Source organism: Centrocercus urophasianus, unplaced genomic scaffold (genome assembly GCF_019232065.1).
Source record: "Centrocercus urophasianus isolate 14NV4802_14NV808 unplaced genomic scaffold, USGS_Curo_1.0 seq_11, whole genome shotgun sequence".
Taxonomy (NCBI): domain Eukaryota; kingdom Metazoa; phylum Chordata; class Aves; order Galliformes; family Phasianidae; genus Centrocercus; species Centrocercus urophasianus.
Window position 1 is genome coordinate 40,128,773 of NW_024884253.1, and position 20,721 is coordinate 40,149,493.

The following is a 20,721-nucleotide window of genomic DNA, read 5'->3' on the forward strand; positions in this document are numbered from 1 at the left end:
AGCTAGAAATTCTACCCTAGGTTTGTACAATTTTTATTATAACATGAATCACTGAGCATTTAATATGAAAACAGCAGAACTGCAAACAAGGCTGTCAAAGTCTGTTTCTCTGATGTATGAGAGGATGAGCTTCCACTAATGAGGCCTGATTCTCCCAGGGCAATAATAACAGTAAAACCTACAAGAACGAACGAAGATACTGTTATTAGTCTAATACAGATTGAAGAAGTTGGCATTTAGGAAAAAAGTACCTTTGTCTCAGTACTTTCTCATTGAATTATAGCTAATCTCATGCACTAATCAAAGAAGAAAAAAAGAAAGGCCGTTACACTCCACAGTAAAAACTTGGGAAATTGTTCTTATCCAGTTGGGTACTTTTACATAACATGAATTTGGCTCTCCCTACAGGTCACTGCAATGAGAGAGAATGTTGGGAGAAGAGCATCAGCTAGAAGCACTGGTCCTCCTCTGAAGCTCCCTGAGGAAATGGAAGGCTTTCACTAACTTCAGGAGTGGATACACACCTGCCTCTCTTTGGCCATTTTGAAAAGCAAAGCAAAGTGGTTCAGGGAGGGTTATTGGCAAGCAGAACAAACTGCTGACCGCTAACTCTCAGCAGCAAGAGCTGTGGACAAGGGAGGGCAGGCTGGCTGTGGGACTTGGAATTGCTTCCAAACTCTTCTGCGAGCCTCTTTCATGCCTCTGTCAGGAATACACCCGGGAAGTCATGCACTGAAGATGCAAACATAGAGGTGCATTTTTTGGCTTTCAAAAACAATGTGTCCAACTTCCTCCAGATGCATAATATTAATCCTATGTGAAAAGGTGAAATGAAAGCTTAGTGCTGAGCGAAAGCAAGGAAAGTTGGCAAAGCCCACAGCCAGCAGGAAGTCTAATCAAAAGAATAATTAGAGCCATAAGATCCTCCAGCCCGCCAGAGCCCTTCCTTAAAGACTATCTTTAGTAATTGAGCAGAATTGCTAATGATTTAGTGCATGAGCTACAGAACTACGGCAGTTAGTGGGTTAGTGCTCTCATACTGACCGTGAATTGTTGTGAAGCTGATTTACATACAGCTTTATAAGAGAATGCTCATCAGCCACAGGACTGGCTACATTTATACCCCCAAGTAACCTGAATGATTCAAACAATGAAACCTTGTTAATACTCCAAAAAGTAAGCACAGGCAATAGCGTGTTCACAGTGAATTCTTCAAAACAGATGCAACTTATAACCACTTAGAAAGAACACTGACTTGATAGCTTGTAGGTGTTTGTTACTTTTTTTTCTAAATAAATAAATGCAATTGAAATGTATACGAGTTAAAATAATGACAATAAGCTGAAGCTCTTAAATTGCAGTTAGGGAAGTGAAACAAAAGTTACAATAGCACTTATTACACAGAATTGTTTAATATATCACAGTACTGTTAGCTCAAAAAAAAAAAAAAAAAAAAAAAAGCCAGAACCAACCATTGTATCATGGAAACTTTCATGGTATAAGGACATCATACTGCGTGCTTAGTCTGAGTACCTATGGTTGTGGGTTTTGCCTCCTGCCTTCAGAGGATTCTCCGTCAATCAGTTCTTCCTCCAGAAGGAAAATAATTCTAATGGCCCAGAAATTACCTACATTTAATCCTGACATTTAGGCAGTCAGCTGAACTACTGAAGAAGACAAAAGTAAAATTATCAGGAATTTTTCACACATAAAAAAATAAATGTTGCACAGAAAACTGTGCTGTAATTATTCCTGCAGGTTGCTGACATACATGGCAAAGTGTACTTCTTTTGAAAGGGACTTCCTGGGCATAAATAGAAGCAACAGCTATACTCTTAGAGAGCACTGATTTTAATGACCTGTCTTGGAGAAGCCACAGATAACATTATTCTGCCTTGCTCCAGAACATAAAATCCCACATATGCCAACTCTAGAAACAAATATGCATTTGCAGTCACACTGTTTGTGCAGGCAGCAGACTAAGGGGCTGCTTTGGGACCGGCTTTCAAAAAGCATTTCAGATGTACCCAGCAGCCTTCTGCACTAAGATAACAATGAGAGTTTACAGTTTATAGCTCCCAGTACTGAAGTCCATAAATCAAAGTAGTAACCATACATCTTTACTTTGACATTTCAGTGTTGTACACTGAGGATTTCTATTCTGTTAGAAAAGGTATCCACACATACCCAGAGATTGTGTTTGGTCATTAGGGAACACTGAAGCACAGACAAATACAGCAAGGACCAGGCAACAAAATGCACCTGAGGAAGACATAGCACTCATCTTCCCCAGCATAGCAAGATGTTATTTTTCTGCCACTTTTTCATCTATGTACATTGGTAAGCTTACACAGAGATTGGGTGAAAAAGCCAGCAGATGCTACATATGTATTTTGGACATAATGAGCCAAAATACTGGGCCAAAATGTACACACTCAGCTGCAAGCACCTTTTCTTTGGGATTAATGTTGCTGACTGCCCCTCTCTGTACTGTTCCCCAAACACTCACCATATTCCAAGACAGTCTTTTCTCTCTTGTAATCTTTAGAGAAAATCTGAATGGCTTAACAGAAGGATGCCTTGCGATGTTGTAAGAATCAACACATTTTCCCTTTATTTATATCACATCTTGCAGTATGATGCAATCACTCCTAGTAGGTAATGGTATGCCCCAACTTCTGTACCCACACTGCTTTAACATCTACAAAATGTCTACAGAGGCCCATTTTCAGCCTCTGTCAGCGGATTACTGAGTTGCATTTGAGCAGATTTAGTAGAACTTGAGAATCCAAATAAGAACCAGAGCTCTGCACTCAATTGTGAGGAGTTTGGAGTGCCCCTTCTCCGTCTCTCCACTTGGATATCTGCGTATTTTTCTGCTCACATCTGCTAATTTTATTTTGCCTTCTTTGAGGAGGGAAATCAAAAGTGGAAACCTCTACCACCCTCATCTAGTGATTTAACATAAACTAAAATAACAACTCACCTTCTGTTGGCAAAGGGACTTCCTGAGGGAACAGAGTGGGAGAAGAGTGTGTCGTTCATGCTGGTTACAGGTCGGGGGGGCCTAAAGGAAGGTAAAATATCTAGTTGCATTCATTCGGTACAGAACAATCAAACAGCAACAGTATTTACAGAGAATTACATAAGTTTCTTGTTTAAATTAACAATACGGCTGGCATCGTCTGTTTTAAGTATTAATTCAAAATTAATGATGCTGTGTTTTTAATGAAAAGTTGATAAAAACACATTGTTACTTAGGTCCAGCAGGAAATAGTAATTTTATGTGTTCCGAGGGAGTTTTAAGCAATTCTCTTGATTTTGTTCCTGATTCGGCAAACTGACTCTTTCCAGAGCTTGTAGTTTGTGATGCAGACAGTGCATTCAACTAGCCAGGCTGAGCACCAGTAGCAGGTTAGCTGTGGCAGTACAGAGGTTTGCACGAGGCCATTGCCAATAAATTATACAGCTTTTCTCAGATTTATCCACAGCACTGTGCTCCATATCCCCACAGAGACCACAGTGTATCCATACGCCTCAGTGTCCCATAAAATACTTGTAGTGCAAAACTGCCTTAAGTGCAAAGCTTTTCAACTGGGGTTTATTAAACCCCTAAATCAAAATTTCAAATCAGTTTCTAGTTTAAAAGGACCTATTAATAATGATGGTTTTATTATTACATTTTTTATTTCCCACTCTTACTAAAAATGAAATGAGAAAGAATATTTCCTCTGCTTTCTTTTATTGTCTCCTCTTAAAAACATTTTGTGCATAATCTTTTTTTTTTGTGTCCATCAAAGCAAATTTTTCCCTTCTTAATGGACTTTTTACACAACACTAGGCAAAAGACAAGGATGCTTTGGAAAGAACAGAAAATATGATACTAAATCACAGGCTTTTCAGATATAAGCAGATATCAGGGCTGTAAACTGCCTAGATTTCAAGTTGGTCATGATTCCCTTTAAGCTCTGTGGAAGATCTGTCTTGCTTTCTGAATTTTGCAAATTCAATTTTTTCAAATTTTTCAAACTCTTTGTAAGAAACAAAGAAAAACAGTTCTGCACAGAAGTGAACTATTAATATATATTTTCATTCTTACTTTGTAACCGTTCAAAAACAAGCACAAATACCTTTTCGGTGAGTATCAATGGATTTCTTAGCACAAAAATACCACACTGATTGGACAGAAATTTGAAGCTGGAAATAGCAAGATGTAGAATTCTGCATACTTATGGGACAGCATAGTTTTTAGCCAGTGTCTTCAGACCCAGGGGCAAAATTGCAGATCTAGTCAGTAAGAAATTTGTTTTAGGAGCAATTGTTTTGTGGATGCCCCGTTCCTGGAGGTGTTCAAGGCCAGATTGGATGGGGCCCTCAGCAGCCTGGTCTGGTATTAAATGTGGAGGTTGTTGGCCCTGCCTGTGGCAGGGGGATTGGAGATTCATGATCCTTGAGGTCCCTTCCAACCCTGCCCATTCTGTGATTCTGTGTGTCCTATGTAATTATCTCTGGATGAAATAGTGTTCAGTATTATTTTCTGTAAACTGCTTCATCAGAGCTAGGAAGAGTTTGGGTGAGGCCATGGTGTACGATTCCATAATAACGGCAAGGTCTCTGTAAGATGAGCCTTGTGATACAGAGATTTGAAAAGAAACTTGGAGACAATACTTGGAAACTAACGGGTAAACAACTGGTGATTTGTTGGCTGGAAACTGTAATTATTTAGGAACAAATACTGATCTGCTGCTTTCTCAATTTTCACAGTGTAACCACTGTTCAGCAAATACATTCAAACTCTTAACTGGGTAGCTTTTCTGAAAGATGGGTCTAGCCCAAGGCTATGCAGTCCTAGATGCCAAAGAGGACAGGAGGAGGGGCTGTCTTCCAATGCTCCTCTAGAGAGGAGGCAGGACAGGTTTGGGAGAGCTTGAGTTCCACTCTTCCTGGCACTCCATTCACTCCTTCTGATCATGTGGAAGTGCGTACGCTGCATCCATGAAATTCAGCAGATCATTACATCCATGCTTCAGGTTCATGTCTTTTCTAAGTTTTATCTCAAAGCCAGGGTGGAAGGGAAGGTTTCTAAATCCTAGCAAAGTTCTTTCCTTTCAATATGTCTTTGCATTCAAAGACAATGATTGTGTTGAAGACTCTTATAAAAAGTTAGGGATTGGTAATGAGATCATGGAATTTTTTCAAGCTATTTTCCTCCAACAAGTGTACGAAAGAAGAAAAATACTCACCAAGTATCTCTTTTGCAGCCAAAATGAAATGGAAAAGAGAAAATTAATTAAATTGCTAGTTTGAAAAATATGTGATTTAAGTACAGCATTGGACAATCTCCCTTCCTATGGCCCTGATTTTGTACAAACCAAGATAGCCGCTATGCATAAAAGGTCACTGATGCTGCTAATATATGCAGAGTTACTCTTGTGTACAGATGTCTCTAAATTCTAAGGCTTTGCTAAACTTTTGTGATTAACATTTGTTTGTCAATTCTTATATCAAGAAAACTTAAAATGAATCTGACTTTCCCAAGTCATGTTTCTGCAAGGTTGATGCCCACTGTCACATTCCTCAGGTTTAGCTTCAAATGGATGTTCAAACACAGCTACAAAGACCTATAAAAGCTGGTGACATGGTAAAACAAGAAGAGCATCCCTTGTGGTAAAACAAAGGAAAACTATTACCTACTGATTATAAATGCAAATCTCTCAGAGGTTATTTCTAAACTTTTGAAAGTGAGTGATTATGCTCTCTGATAAAAGTGAACTGGTGATACTCAATCAACTTTCTCAAGGAGGCAGAAACACTTAAAACACTACAACTTAAAAATGCTACATCACAGTGCACGCAATAGCCTAACATGCGACCATAGTAAAAGAAAAAAATAAAAACAGGAATTTTACAAAGTGCTCCTTGCTTGTCTAATCTATTCTAGCAATGTCAAAAATAATGCTCCCACTGGCTTGGATGCAAACAATGTTAGGACACTGCAGAATGTATTTGAAAATCCCTCTGATCAAGCCACTTGTCTGCAGGCTACGGTGCCCTTTTTGTTGCCAATCTTAGCTATAGAAAAGTAAAATCTCCCCTTAGTAATTCCTCCATCAGATTAACTACACAATGAAAACTATTCAAAATGAGCCTTAGATACATTACTTAATTGAAAATCTTGTGTGGCTCCAGTAAAAGAGAAAAATCCTGCCGCCCTTCTGTCTGCTACCACTTCTAAGTGAAAGAACGATAAACAGCAAAGATAGTATAGTAATGCAGAGAGTATTTGTCCTCATTTAAGGAAGAAACTACTAAAAAAAGGATATGTTCTGTTGCCAGAATTCTTCCATTAAATGCACGTATAAAAACCTTTTTGCCTGGATTCTCGCCCAGAGCTGTTTCTCTCAACTTCCATCATGTTTAAAAATAAAAATCACATTGGCAAGAAGTTATTCTCAATGAGATACCGTGGCATATTTCTCCCCTCAGTTAATTTATGTGAATTATGCTGTAGATCATGCTACCTCCACAACTTACAGGTTTTTCATTCACATCCCATTATAGCCAATATAGCTATATTGCCTTCAATCTACGGATAAAGAGAAATTCTATCATAAAACAAAATAGATGGTGGCTCATTCTCACATCCAATCACTCTAAATTATGCCTATATAGCTAGGAAGAAGGGAAGGTGTTAATTTCGCAGCAAAGACTTGGAACAGATCCTAATCAATTACAGTACCTTCTTCTTCCCTTACCTAACTGCACTCAGCCTACTCACAGCAGTCCAGCTTTTACTTGCTGCCACCTTCCAACACGCCCTGAGGCCTCAGAGGCCCTCTGCCACCAGGGAATAGAGGCTTCTGTTTTGGTTCCATGCTTCCTGGCTTTCCAAGTCTGCCTTGAGACATGAATGGCCCAATTCTGCCCTGTGACATTACCGCTGCCTCAACCAGCACAGCCAGGCTTTCACACCAGGCAGGGCAGAGAGATAGTTCAGCAAATCCATCTCTGGCTGACGTGCTCCAAAGAGCACCTCCACGAGGAGCTGTGCAGGCAGTAGGTGACAGCTGAGCCTTACAGCAACTTGGCACTGCCTAGCTGCTGGAGCATCTTTAGTCTAAAGAACTTTTAGGCCTTGGAAGACTTCTAAAACCACATCATGTTCTGAGCATGAACACATCCCACAGTGCTGAAACTGTATGAAATTGCATCTACTCTACTTCTGAAGGGAACAGGGACACATCACCATTGTGTCCCATACTTGATCATATGTACATATTTCACCAGCCTTCTAGTGAAGACACACCAGAAGCACATTTTTGTAGTAATTATCTCTATCAGCAGATTTGCACTTGTGATGCATTGGTAATGACACAGCTGCTTCCTGCTCTATTGAGAGCTATACCATCTAGACTAGGCGTAAGCAAGCCCCACAACAAAGCTTAGTTTCTCTAGAGCACACAGATACTTACACAATATGAGCCAGGTTTAGAGGTTTTTCAGGCTGGTCAGGGAACATTGGGTGCAAAGGTTCACGGCTGGAAGCACAGCTTAAAGACTTGCTAAGTGCATTAGTTAGCTTCTTAGCAGGTGATTTCTGGGAGGAATAAGGAAGGTAGAGGTAATGTGGACAAGTAAGGTGCAAACTGTTTCTGCTGTAGGATGCACAAAACAACAGGAAGCTCTACTGCTTACATCAATATGACTGACATTCTCCCGTCTCCTCCCGCCCCACTCTGGTAAGCCAAAGACCGTTCAGATTGGAAAAAAGATTGCTCTTACCTTCAGCTGCCTTCAGAGAAGGCTCTGGGGGGGTTTATCTATACAGACAGGTGCAACTGCCATTGGTCCCTGCAACGCTGTGCTCAGGAAAAACTGAAGGTAGAGCAGTACAAAGGGAGGTCTCTCAGGCTGGAGCTGGCTACACCTCACCAGCTGGCAATGTCAGCTGAACCCATCTGTTTGTGCCTGTCTGTATAGTACTGTACAAGACACCATCCACTTTCTAGCTGGGGGCCAGCTACAAAGTTAATACATTCTTTCTCCTTTTCATGAGTGTTTCCCTCCTCGGCTCAGCATCTTATTGCTATAAAGCTTATCTTCACCTCCCTGGTTACACAGGTGAATGAACCAGGACATGGGAAATTTCACACAAATCTGGCCAGAATCGTACCAACAGCATGTGAGAAGAAGCTGACATACTGTCATTGCCACCAAAAGACTGAAGGGCTCTGTGCAGAAAGCATGAGTTCCAGCCTCAAATCTCACTCATCTTCAACAGTACTCATCTAAAAAATCAACACACTCTGCTTTAGTTTTGCTTGAGCACTCCTTGCAGTTGAACCCTTTCTTAAAAATGAGCTTGGAGACTGAGGATCCCTTTTAGGTTTTGTGAGAGATTTTTGGGGAATCCAGTTCACCTCTCTGTGACTCAGCTTCTCAGCCAGGTAAACCCGGGCTGATGATCCTTACAACCTTTCCTCCCCCACAAAAAAAACAGCTCAGCAGGATGAAATTTAGAAGTGCTTTGAAAAGGTAGCAAGAGAGGTATATATATATATGCACGTGTACATGTGTACATGCATGCCACATAAAGTTATTACTGTAATCAATGTAATAATGAAATATTTCTATTACACAATTTCAATCTAAATATATAAAATTCAGGCTTTTTCTCTCATATTATAAATGAAATTTTACTCTGAATTCAAATCAGTTGATCTCCACCATATATATTAAAACCTTTAACCTGCATGTAGAGCTTGATATAGATTTATTATAGATAACACTAACCTGTTTTGAATGAATGCTAATGATCACTGTAGAAAGGCTATTTCATACTTGCAGGAAAATGTTTGTTTCTGACTATGAGACATTTGAAACCATAAGGTATAGTCGTGTTTTCTCTTCTGTTGAGCAGAAATCTTACGTGTCAAAATGATTTCTTGCCTATAACTACAGTTCTCCTGCTACAGCCAAAAATGGTTTTATAGCACAGATTGCTGTAAGTGGAGCCAGAGCTAGGTAGCTGGCATTCCCTTATTCAGAGACCAAGCTCGAGTCATTGTGTCTATGCAAAAAGCAGCAATTAAGACCCACAAAAACATTCACAGACCCAGATCTGCTCTGAGGCAGTGCAGGGCCACGTGACTGGCATGCAGAGCAAATCACATCAGATTTAACCCTTGCTGGCTCCATCAACAGTAAGACTGCTGCTTTATAGTTGTGAATTTCAGAGCTTTGTTAAGAAGCATACAAAAAGCACTGTTTGTGTGTAAGTTGTTGCCTCACTTATCATTTTCTTTTACAACGATTACACTTTTGTTGTATTAGAGATCAGCCAGGATTTGTCTGCTGGTCTCTGGCTGAGCACCCTGAAGGACAGGGAGGCTCAGGGACCAAGGGTTGTCTCCAACCCCGGGAGAGTGCAGCCAGCACACCTGATGCCCTGAAAAGGGTAAGGTAGCTGTCAGTGCTTCTATGCCAGCTTAGAAAAAGTATTTAATGATAAAAAGGCTGAAGTCTGCTTTTCTCCACAATAAACACTGCCATGGATAGATTTAAGCCTACGATCACGCTCAAATCTACCATGCCAGGACTACCCCAAAATCTACATATATGCTGCAGCCACTTGGCTTAAAATACTGATGAGCCAGCATTAAGCCACTCCACCTACAGAGAGCCAGCAGTGCCCAACAGAGACAGCTGGGGACAGTCCCATGGGAGCAGGAGGACTTACTGTGCAGCTGGCGCTCTGCTCTGGGCCCCTGGCACTGCAGGTCTGCAGCACGGCTGTCACACACCCACCCTGAATGCACACTCCAGAAAGTCTGCTCCTACCTCTGTGCTCTCCCACCAGCTCCCTGGGTGCACCTTCCCCGACAGGCTGCTGATCCCAACCGGCAGTCCCTGCCGGGAGCCCCCACCCAAGGCAAAGCGCCCGCGGCCAGGCACAAGCCTCCCCTTACCCATGACGTGTACTCTTTCATTTGGTGCTGGTTGCTGTGGGAACCGCTGGCATGGCCTCTCCAGAAGCAGTCCTGACAGAGCTGGTAATTGTGGCATTGCTGGCAGCGGTAGCGGAACCCCATCATGCTCTCGCTGTGGCAGTAGGAACACTCAACGGGATGGAAGACTGTGGGAGAGAGATGCCAAGCTTTAACCCCAAGCAGAGGAACCCAAGAAAAAGCAGATGCGAAAAATCTCTGAATGGAAGAGTGAATTTTTTTTTTTTCTCCCTAGGAATCTGTGACATCAGGTGCTGTCTGTGCTCTGACCCATTGAGCTCTATGTACAAAAATTCATGTGCCCTTCCATGAATCTGGCCTGAGCCGTGAGCCCTAAGCCTCTGACTTTTGCTGGACAGGTACCTGTGTCTCTGCTTGCATCAGAAAGAAATACGTTCTAACTGTATTTAAGAGAATATAGAGGAAATACACAAGTGAGATAATCCCCTGCAGCCTTCGGCTACACTGCTGCGGGAAGCTGAATGTTTTGCTGTGCCATCAGGAGGTACAGCAATGGGTCCCAGAGAATATGTCAGGCTCACTGCCCAGTTACTCCAAGCACAGCAGTGTCTTCAGGCATAAAGTTGCCCCTTATTACCTCTGTCTCGTCTGTACAGCTGATGTCACTTAGGCATACAGAATTGGCTTTGGATGTCTTATTTTGGAAATGTGGCCATTGAAGGGACCAGCTTGGTCCTGCTCTCTGCTCCCCTCAGAAGCAGGCAGAAATGAGGATTCAAGCACTGAGCACACTAAGGCACCAGTCAGGACATTCTGAACCCCTCTCCTGGCACTTCTGCTATGTGTGTTCTCTCCTCACTGCACCAAGTGTCATACTTACCATAAGACACTGTACTTCTCTTTCTAACCAAACACCTGCTCTTCCCTCCTGAGGTTCAGTCTGGGAGGATTTAGACCAGTCTAAGTATGTCAGCGTTTCATTTCCTTGCCAGAATTTCGCAGCAGGAAGGGTCTGTGCGCAAGGCTGGGAAATGATGCAAAGCCAATAAGGGACAGGGATGGATGAGGAGAGCAGGAGGAAGCTGAGGGATGACAAAAATTGGAGGAAGGTGGGGTTGTCTGCTGGCTCTGTAGCCAAGGAGGACTTAAGACTGTCACCTCATCCACCTTCATGCCTTTAAGTGGAAAGGGGAATTAGTACAAGAGGATGTACAAAGTCCTCTGTCTCTTGTTATCACCAAAATGGCTGGAGATCTCAACTTCCTCCAGGCTCGTTTACTTGTGAGAAATACATGACGAATACTTTTATTTCCCAACAGTGTGAGTATATATATGATTTGTTCTGCTTTCAGAGCCTTGCTTCTTCACCCCTGCACTGTCTCAAAGCTTCAGTTATGCTAGAGGCAAACCTTCTGAGAAGCAGGAACACAGGAATATTCAACAAGCCCCTTACATAGCAACCTCAGAGGCAAAACACTGGGCTGAAAAATTATTTACAAAAAAATCTATTTATAAAGCATAATTAGTATTTTAATGTGGATTTTGTTTTAGTATAAACTTCTTACTCTACATTTCCCTTTTTCTAGGTTTAACAGTACTGGAATAATGCCTGTCAGCACTGATGCCAGTGAGCAAGAAATGCCCCTTTATTAAGAACAAGTACACCTAAACAAGACAGGCATTCCTTGTATTGTCTTTTTGTGGTCTATTTAATATTGGCAGTGTTGGTCAGTCTGGACAGCAGCAGCATGTTGGTTTGGAGCTGAGAAACTCTTCCAGAAGCACATGAGGAACTGTACAGTTTGTGGGGTGCAATTTAGTGGCTGCTCACTGAAATGAGAAGGCAGACTTTCCAGTTCTGCCCCTGCACTTTCAGCATGGCAGCACTGTCTGTGTCCTAGAGAAATCATATATGAAGGGTTTGGCTGGAGGACTCCTCATTTGTGAGCATGGACTACTGCCAAGGTGCTCAAGGAGTTTTAAGTCTGACAGACGTTTCTGTCCAGAGAAAAGCAATGTGTTCAACGCAATAACCAAAGTAGCCAATCTTCACGACCCTTTCCCGTCTTAACGTCTGTCATCTACTCATTTTGGGGAAGAACAATCCTTTATGGAAAAAGAGCCACCTGACAGTTAATCCTCATCTTCCACGCAAAAAAAACCAAAAACGTAAGGATGAATCTGCAACTTCCTTGCTCCTTTTCATAGTATATTGCCTGGCAGCATAGGCCTCTTGGTATTCTGCACTGCACTGCCCTTCTGTTGCCAAGAATATCACATGAACAGAAACTGCCAAGATGTTCCTCCACTACTGCCATATGTCACAGCTAATAAAAGCTGTGGCCTTGAAGTATGTGAATGGATCAAATCCTATCATCCTTTGCTTATCCAGAGCACAGGAGGAGTGGACAAGATCAGGATAATTTCCAGAGCACAGCAAAACGTCTCCACAAAATCACAGGACTTTAGGGGTTGAAAGGAACCTCTGGAGATCAACTAGTCCAAGCCCCTTGCTAAAGCAAGTAGAGTAGCCTGTTTCTGGCTGAAGAACCAACAGGATTCTTCAAGTATTTTACCAGTAACTGTAAAAATAGCACATGGAATTAATGAACACAGTACAGTAGCTCCTACAAAATCAACCCCAGAGTGAGAAAATCCTCCCACAGAAGCTTACTCTAGTAAAGTGTTGTTTTTTTTTGTCAACAGCTCTTACTTACCATTTTCCACATTTGCCAGCCGATGCAGAAGTGGTAACCACACCAGACACTGTGGCGGGGGATCAGACATGAGAGTATCCAAGAAAGTGTTTAACGTGACTTTTTTCTGCTCAAATAAGAAAACAAACATGTACAAAGAATCAGTAATCAGATGTATCAACACGATTACATCGTGTTCTTAGAGAAACACTTGGGAACAAGCTTCAGACACTCTTGTAACCTTGGTCTAGTGAAAAAGACAACTGACACTAGGAAACATGGATTATTTTTAGGAGTCAGAATTTGTATTACTAATGACTTTCACGAGGCTGCGTTGGAGATTCCTAGTTCCCACTTATTAGAAGAGTCTTCTAAAGTCATCCCTGAAGATCCTTTGTGAATAAAATTCACAGTTCCATTCTCACATGTTTTGAGTACCCTCTAAAAATACAAATGAATGTAGGGTATCGCTGTGCATAGCTAACAGTCAGCAAAGAATGGATGATAGTCCAACAAAGAAAAAAAAAATGACAAGGGAGTATAAGTTCAGAAAACAACATAAGATATGGGCAGATCATCACAGCAGATTGTGTCATAGCCTTTGGGCCATGGTAAGTGGCTGTGGGAGAGCTCTGACCATGAAAACATTAACTCTCTATACCTATAAGCACTACACCACTCTATCTTTCAAAGAGATTTCAACTCCAAAATATCCTTGTTGATTTAACAATCTTATATCAGGCCTTAAGTTTCTTAGATGTCTGGAGTCACACAAACCTTAGTTCAGTAGTTTTTTCAGACCTACAGGTCATATTTCAGCTTCAGATATCTCTTCCATAAGTCCTTTCACTTTCCTATGTAGTACATTAGCTATAGAAAGAGTACTAAAGTACACAGTTACTGGTTGGTCCAAGAGAGAGAGTCCTTAAGAAATCAGAAACTGAGCCTTCCTTTAAAATAAGATTAAGATAAAAAATATTGAGTCCTCTTGAGAATATGTGCAGGTGTAATTTATAAATATATGTATTTAAGTGGCATCCCAAATCCAAAGTGATTGCTAAGTTTTCATATTTGATTGAGTAAGCACAGCCTTAACTTGCTGGAGAAGGGTGGTAATCCTCATCAGAAAGGACAACAGCAGCTATGCAATGACGTATATTACCTTCATGCGTAGTGGAGTGCTTTTAGGAGTTGAAATTTTCAGATGGAGTGCCTCAGCTGCACTTAGATACAATTGCTGTGAGATGTAAAGAAAATCAATATTTGTCTTCTACACTGAGTGATCAGTGGAAAACTCTGCACTTTGGAGCAATCTCGAGGTTGAAATATTGCAAGATATTGGGAAATATATAAGGGTTTCTATCCCTAAGACAAGAGAAAATACCTTAGGCTATTTGTGAAAACAGTCTTGATTCTTTAAAGAACACAAGTAGCTGGAATATGAGATTTAACTCTTAATGAAATACAGCCTTTTCCCTGCCATGCTTGCAGTATGAAAGTCCAAACATACAGTCTAGTAAGGGTAATTAAAGCTCTGCCAGTCCCCCAAGCCAGCCTATGTCAATGCGCTATCACCTTAGGTACCACCTGCTTGTTGTATGGATGACCACCCCAAAGTGGATGAACAAATCAGGGAATAACGGGGTCCTCCAATGCCTCAGCTGTAGGGCCAAGCAGAACCTGTCTCCTCTCTGCTCTTGCTGGGAGGTAAGTTGACAGTGCATCCACAAGTGTTCTAAGCAAGCAAATAGATGGGGAGACAAGAACAGCTCTTCCACAACAGATACAGCTTTTGCATGCAACTATAATTTCAAACAGTGGCAACTAAAACAAGTTAGCTTCACCGACAGCTTTACGGCCTGGAGGAGCTGTATGGAGATCATCATTCCTCTGATGATCACTGGTTTTATGGATTACAGAGAGCAGTGGCCCTTGAAAGGGCACCGGCAGAAAAATTTCCATACATTTTAGAAGACATGCTTCCTTCTGCAGTTTTTATCAGCTGCTAGGAGAATAAAAAGAGAAAGTTGTTTTCTAAATATATATCACATGCAGATGGAGTCTGGATTTGTGGAATAACACTTAGCCAAGTGATAAGAAAATGAAGTTAGTGCCTATTTTTTTTTTTTAGTTTGGTATAAAAAGAGAAATTAAAAAATATGCTTTTAGCATCATAGCACTTTTTAACATGAATACAATGTAATATCACGTTAATCCTACCCATGGGGGAAAGTGGTAAAATACAAAAAAAAAAAAACCAATCTCCTTTTTGAGCCACAGATCCACATTCTGAAACACTAAATCATTTCCTCTGCCTGGCATTTCCATAAATTCCATAAATTTGCTGATGAGGAAATGCTGTTTCTATTTTGATCAGTCATTCCCTCTAGCAGTGGTTCAAAGACAGAGGAATGCACGTGGTTTAATCAAATGAATGAGTACAATGGAGAAGAAATAAACATTTCTGCAATAGGTAAATTCCTTTCAGAGGCAAAATGAAATGGATTTGGCATCACAAGCAGAAGATTATTCCCAGAATTTTTTTATTCCCACGACATTTAGGAATCTGCTTATTATGGGGTTGAGCTGCTTCTGGTAGATCAAGATGAGAACAAATGGAAGTGGCTAACAGAGCACCCCAGTCCCCTGCATTATCACTCTGGGGGCGTGGGGAGAACGGCTAGAAGTAAACAGGCACAAAATGCATTGAAGTATTATGGAAAAAAAAAGATGACTCATGTAAATGTGTGCGAGGTCTCTCTTCTATAGCAGAACAGGTGTACTGAGTCAATAATACACCTGAATGCTCTGACCTAGGGAAGGCAAGGTCTACGCCAAGAATTAGATGTGTGTTTCTACGAATAAACAAAATACCAATTATTTTTTACACAAAAATGTCCAGAGACAGCCATCATACCATCAGTGTAACTTCCTAGCTGTGGATAAAAAGAAAACATTCATATTGTTTGGAATCTGCCATCTCAATTTTTTTAGACAATAAGGAGATGATAGAGGACTGTATTTTTTTGCAGTGTTGTATGTACTGCAATGAAAAACATCAAACTGTTTGTAAGGCACTTAAAAACTGTTTTCAAAGATGAGTCTGATTTATTATTATAACTTTAACCAGAAGCGGTAATCTTGAAGCCGGTCTGTGCTGAATGCTAAGCCTGAATTTCTTAACTACCACATGATATTCCAGTAGCTGAAACTTAATGTTCCCATTGGTTGCTGCACTGGTTGGCTCATGAAAAAAATATAGAATAGGAGGGTCATTTCTGCAATAACATTCTAAGAATTTTTTTTCAAATTAATAGTTCAACCTAATCATGTTCTTAGTGAAATGATCAGGTTTGCTCAGGAAAGTGGTATTTTGAAACACACAACTATATAACAAAAAAAAAAGGAAAAAAAACAAATACAGCAAAAATGTGTTGGAATATCAGGGTGAACATGTTAATACATCGATCTCCTTGGATATACAACCTAGTGGGCATAAAATCAAACTCCCTCACTTGAAACTTTAAAAACAATACTGAATATAACATATGGTACTAATACATGCAAACATCCATTGCTTAAAAATAAATGGTAATTGTTTCTACTTATATAGCTTATTAACTACAATAGAAAAAATATCTGAAGTTCAGGAATGCTTAAAACAACAGAAAGAATGTTGAACTTATCCCCAGGTACACTAAGTGTAATATGAGATGGTGAAAGAATGACCTTTGGTGTGACAAAGACTGTGGCTACCATTTATCACAGTGTCACATGGATACATTGCTCAGACTCACATTTCAAAACTCCTGTTCATTCCTAGTGATGACTGAATGAGAACTGCATAGAGTGAACATAAGTGAATTACTGGACTAGATTTACAAGAACACTTGGCTGTTTAGAGATGCAGACTTTGTAAATCCACTTCATACTGACATTACTCAGAGACCTAACTCTTGGTGGCTTTAAATGGAGTCTGTTTAGTCTGGAACTAAACCTTCTAATGACTGTTTGGAGGATCTGGAACAGGCTGCCCAGGGAGGTTGTGGAGTCTCCTTCTCTGGAGATGTCCAAGACCTGCCTGGATGCCTACCTGTGCGACCTGCTGTAGGGAACCTGCTTTGGCAGGGGGGTTGGACTCGATGATCTCTGGAGGTCCCTTCCAACCCCTACAATTCTGTGATTCTGTGATCAATTTTTCTCAGGGTAGCTTAATATGCGTGGTCCACTCTTATTTGGATGCAGTGTCAATGAAAGCCCCATTGCCCTCATGGCTGCTTGAATAGAAAATGAGGCCTAAATTACAATATAAGGAAAAAGAAGAAACTAATTTTTGATCTTCATAGTATCATGTTCAATGTTCAAAGCTTGAATGTTCTGTTGCCATGCAAGAGCACTTTTTTATTATTTTAAATCAAAACTACCAAAAGTCACTTTCCTATTCTTCAAGACAATAAGAAGTGCTGTTCTAAATCTCCCACTGTGAAACAAGACTATTTTCACATATGCAAGCATCACCATTTAAAATCATTTGGGAGATGATTCAATAAACGAATTTCAACAATGTCTTTCAGTTTACTGGAGAGCCTACTGATTAGTGATGAAACTGAAGGAAAATAAAAAATGAGACTTTTGCATGGAAATGACACTATTCCTGCTCCATTTGTTCAACAGCATTCAGTTACGCTTTAGTAATGAGTGTAACGAAAGAAAATAACATTTCATTTCTAACCTCTTCCTAGTTTCAGCATCTTGCCTTCTGCTAGATTTATGGCATTACTCAGTGTGCTGCATAGCAAGTGCCAGAGGATCTCTCTCCTTCCACTCTATTGGAGAAGTGGATACCCAGCCCCGATTATGGGAAATAAGAGTTTGATTTTAGCTGCTGCCAAAGTGGTGTATTCAGTGTGCCTACACAACCTGGTGAAGTGTGGCAAATCTTGTGCTCTCTTCAGGATAACCTCACTGTTTTCCTGATAGTATCTGTATGGGACTAGGGATTTTCTAGTACCTACAGAATTCCATTTTCAATAAATGCTGAAGGCAAATACTTCTACTCCCTTGTAAACTTTTTGTGTGTGCACATCGTCACTTGGAAAGCATGTAGTTTGATTTTCTGATGAGAGTTGTATGGTGAAGCTAAAGTTTCACATATGTTGCAGCAACAACAACTAACTGCAGTGGGAGACAGCATGTCTTGGGGTATTCACATTACATAGGAGTTTGCATTTAACTTCAGTGATTAGATTAGGAATTCAGTCTCTACAGGGTCTCCTGCTCTGAATTACTTTTTGGCAAAGCTGCTCCCTCCTTGGTGACTATGTAGGGAACCTATAGAGACTAGATTCCCACTATGTGTAGCTAACCTGCATGCCAGCAATAAGCAAACTGAATCTCCATCCAGCCATGTGTTTCTCTACGTAAGAAAGGAGGAAAGCCTCAGCCTGCTCTGAGGTGTGACTGAAAGCCTGTGTTGAGGACACTCGTTCTTCATTTACCTGTTGTGAGAAACAAGATTTTGCTGATTGCTCAGTATAACCAAATGAAGGCCCTTCGAAAACAGCTGTGGGCAGCTTGAGAACTTCCCGCAGAAACAAGTCGTATTTGCCATAAACCATCACTCCACTGGAGTCTGAAATCATTGAGAATATATCTGAGGAGAAAAAAAGACAAGAAAAAGACACAGCAATTTCAGTTTGAGCTTCAAATTTGCTCCTAATTCAGTATTATCTGATCTGAAAAAGAAGTGCTGAACAACATGTTCTGCTTATGGAAACAGTCACTATTACCGCATTTTTTATTATAATCCTACTCAGTAGAATACAAAGAGAATGATTTACATATAAACAAAGAAGCTGATATTGATATGAAAATATTCCTGCTTTTTTTTTCATTGTGTGTGGTCATCTTCTAAGTGGAATCTGATGCATGACATGAGGCAGCAATTTAATCAGATAAGAAGGATCTAATTTGACAAGATACGCAACATCAGCTTTTTTTCCTACTGCCAGCTTACCCTGTCAAATTTAAATCTTCACAACAAGCTCATTAAGTTAATTAACATTGTTTTGGACACACAAAACAGTGAAGCTCTTTCAAATACAATCCTTTCTATTCTTTTCTCTGCTTAACTTTTTTGTTCTCGTAGAAAAATATTACATCGTTTTATTGCTCCAGAGATGCAGGTTTCTGTTTTCTCAGCCATTACTTTCCCTCTGGTTTCAAAGGATCCTAAGCCAATCATGGGATCATTGACTAAGCAATATCTATCATTTTCCAGGCTGTGATGTCAGCTGCTTCATTTCTAGGAAGCTGGAATGAAGATCCCGGTGACAGAACCTTGAGACTGCTACCGGAAAAATTAACATCATTCCCCAATCTTCCACTGGATGCACTCTGCTCCTTATCCTTAAAACAGCCTAGAGAACACTGATGAATTTACAGTGGCTCTGTATTTGAATCTCTACATAGAAACTGTATACTAAAAAAATGGCACCAAATCTGGAAGACTAAATTTGCATCTGGAATTTCTACTGTCCTATTCTAACCAACAGCAGTTTGTAAATTCAATTTTCTTTGGCTGTGGTAGAAGGCTCAGAGGAAACTGGAGGTTAATCTTAACCCCTTGGTAAAAATGTTTGGAAAATGTTGTTCTGGATATGAATTACAGACATCACATCACTGAACATGAAGTTTTTCCTTGCTGCTGTGTGTAAAATGTATCTTAGCTGATTGGAAACTGAAGTAAGTCCTGTGAAATGAGAATCCATTCTGCAGAATAGATGGAATTAATATGTGCCCTATGGGAAGAAATATAAATAGTGAGTAAATATATTGTACTTCTAAGTGTGAAATGAGATGTTCTTTTTTTTTTTTTTAAAAAAAAAGCCTAAGAAATTGCTAAATGATGCTTCATGATGAACATTTGAGGCACTTGACTATACTCTGCATTTAATCATCCCAAAGGAAAAAAATCAGATGTTCACTGATCAGAGCCTGAATATATGCAGTGTGGTCTCAAAAACATGAAATGTTCTGTGACATTCAGTCAAACTTTTAGCGGGATTTTCATGCAGGTGCATACAGTGCAAATCCCAAACCCAGCAATGAAACTATAACCTACCCTAATTCCTCCTTCTCCCTGCCTGTACTATTGTATCTCTAAATAAAACAACGATTAACGGGTAAAAAATAAGACCCAAAATACTTACATCTTAATTTGTCCATTATCTTTCCTCCACAAAGAGTTGCCAAGGCCATTTTGACTGCAAAAACGGAAATTTTACCATGTCCTTCCCTGTTCAAAGACAGAAAGTAGACATATTTTGTAATATGTTTATCATTCACGTGACATACTGTAATACACACTATAAGGAAATTCACACATAAAGACTTTTGAAGTTTTGCAGGAGCAAACATCAGTATGTTGCTCTGTAAAGACCGCAGAAGTGATGCACAATGTATGTGACTCTCAGTATTAAACTATTTATCTCATTATGCATTAAGGTGATCATCATTACTGCTGTTTATGCAACAGCAGTACTGAAGGACAAATTCATGGCTTCCCTCTTCTTGTTATGTGCTTGTTTTAGCACATTAAATGTTATTACATGCTTTACAGCTATGTTCATTTTTTAAAATTGTGCTTTTTGTCAGAAAATCAACAAGAAATGCAGACAAAAAGAAATAAATTGACTACTTCATTATTTAAGAAGTAAATCTTTAATATGTTCTTTAGTGCTGACTTTGGTGCACATCTCCTTTTTCATCACATTGTGTTCATCACATTGTGCACATTGTGCCTGGCTTCCTGAGATTAAATCCCAGTACAGGACATTCAGAATCTATTCCAGTTTTTTGCATTTCCACTCTTCAATGGTTAGACTCTAATTTGTGCTAACAAATTGTGGCTACAGCTGAGAATTTGATTGTTTTGCATTCCACTCCTTTTTTGCATTACACCTTTCAGACTTCTGGGATATTTTTTCTGCAGTTTTTTATATGAGGTTTTTACCTGCCTTGGAAAGAGTTGTTATGCTAAAGAAAAATGCTAAGTG

At 40.1% G+C, this 20,721-nt stretch overlaps 1 protein-coding gene across 9 annotated transcripts in view; it reads right to left on the reverse strand.

The window, feature by feature from the left end:
- Positions 1 to 20,721, reverse strand: part of DTNA (dystrobrevin alpha) — a 174,309-nt gene that overhangs the window by 41,989 nt on the left and 111,599 nt on the right. For 3 of the 9 annotated variants that reach the window (XM_042838690.1, XM_042838685.1, XM_042838636.1), the window contains exons 5-10: positions 19,876 to 19,961; positions 18,163 to 18,317; positions 12,686 to 12,791; positions 9,969 to 10,135; positions 7,473 to 7,597; positions 2,987 to 3,067 (exon numbers count right to left, since the gene is read on the reverse strand). In XM_042838690.1, the coding sequence (XP_042694624.1) occupies positions 2,987 to 3,067; positions 7,473 to 7,597; positions 9,969 to 10,135; positions 12,686 to 12,791; positions 18,163 to 18,317; positions 19,876 to 19,961 (720 nt within the window). Of the gene's footprint in view, positions 1 to 1,044; positions 1,135 to 2,986; positions 3,068 to 5,243; positions 5,253 to 7,472; positions 7,598 to 9,968; positions 10,136 to 12,685; positions 12,792 to 18,162; positions 18,318 to 19,875; positions 19,962 to 20,721 lie in introns of all 9 variants that reach the window. The other 6 variants (XM_042838647.1, XM_042838644.1, XM_042838664.1 and 3 more) reach the window with 3 other exon arrangements.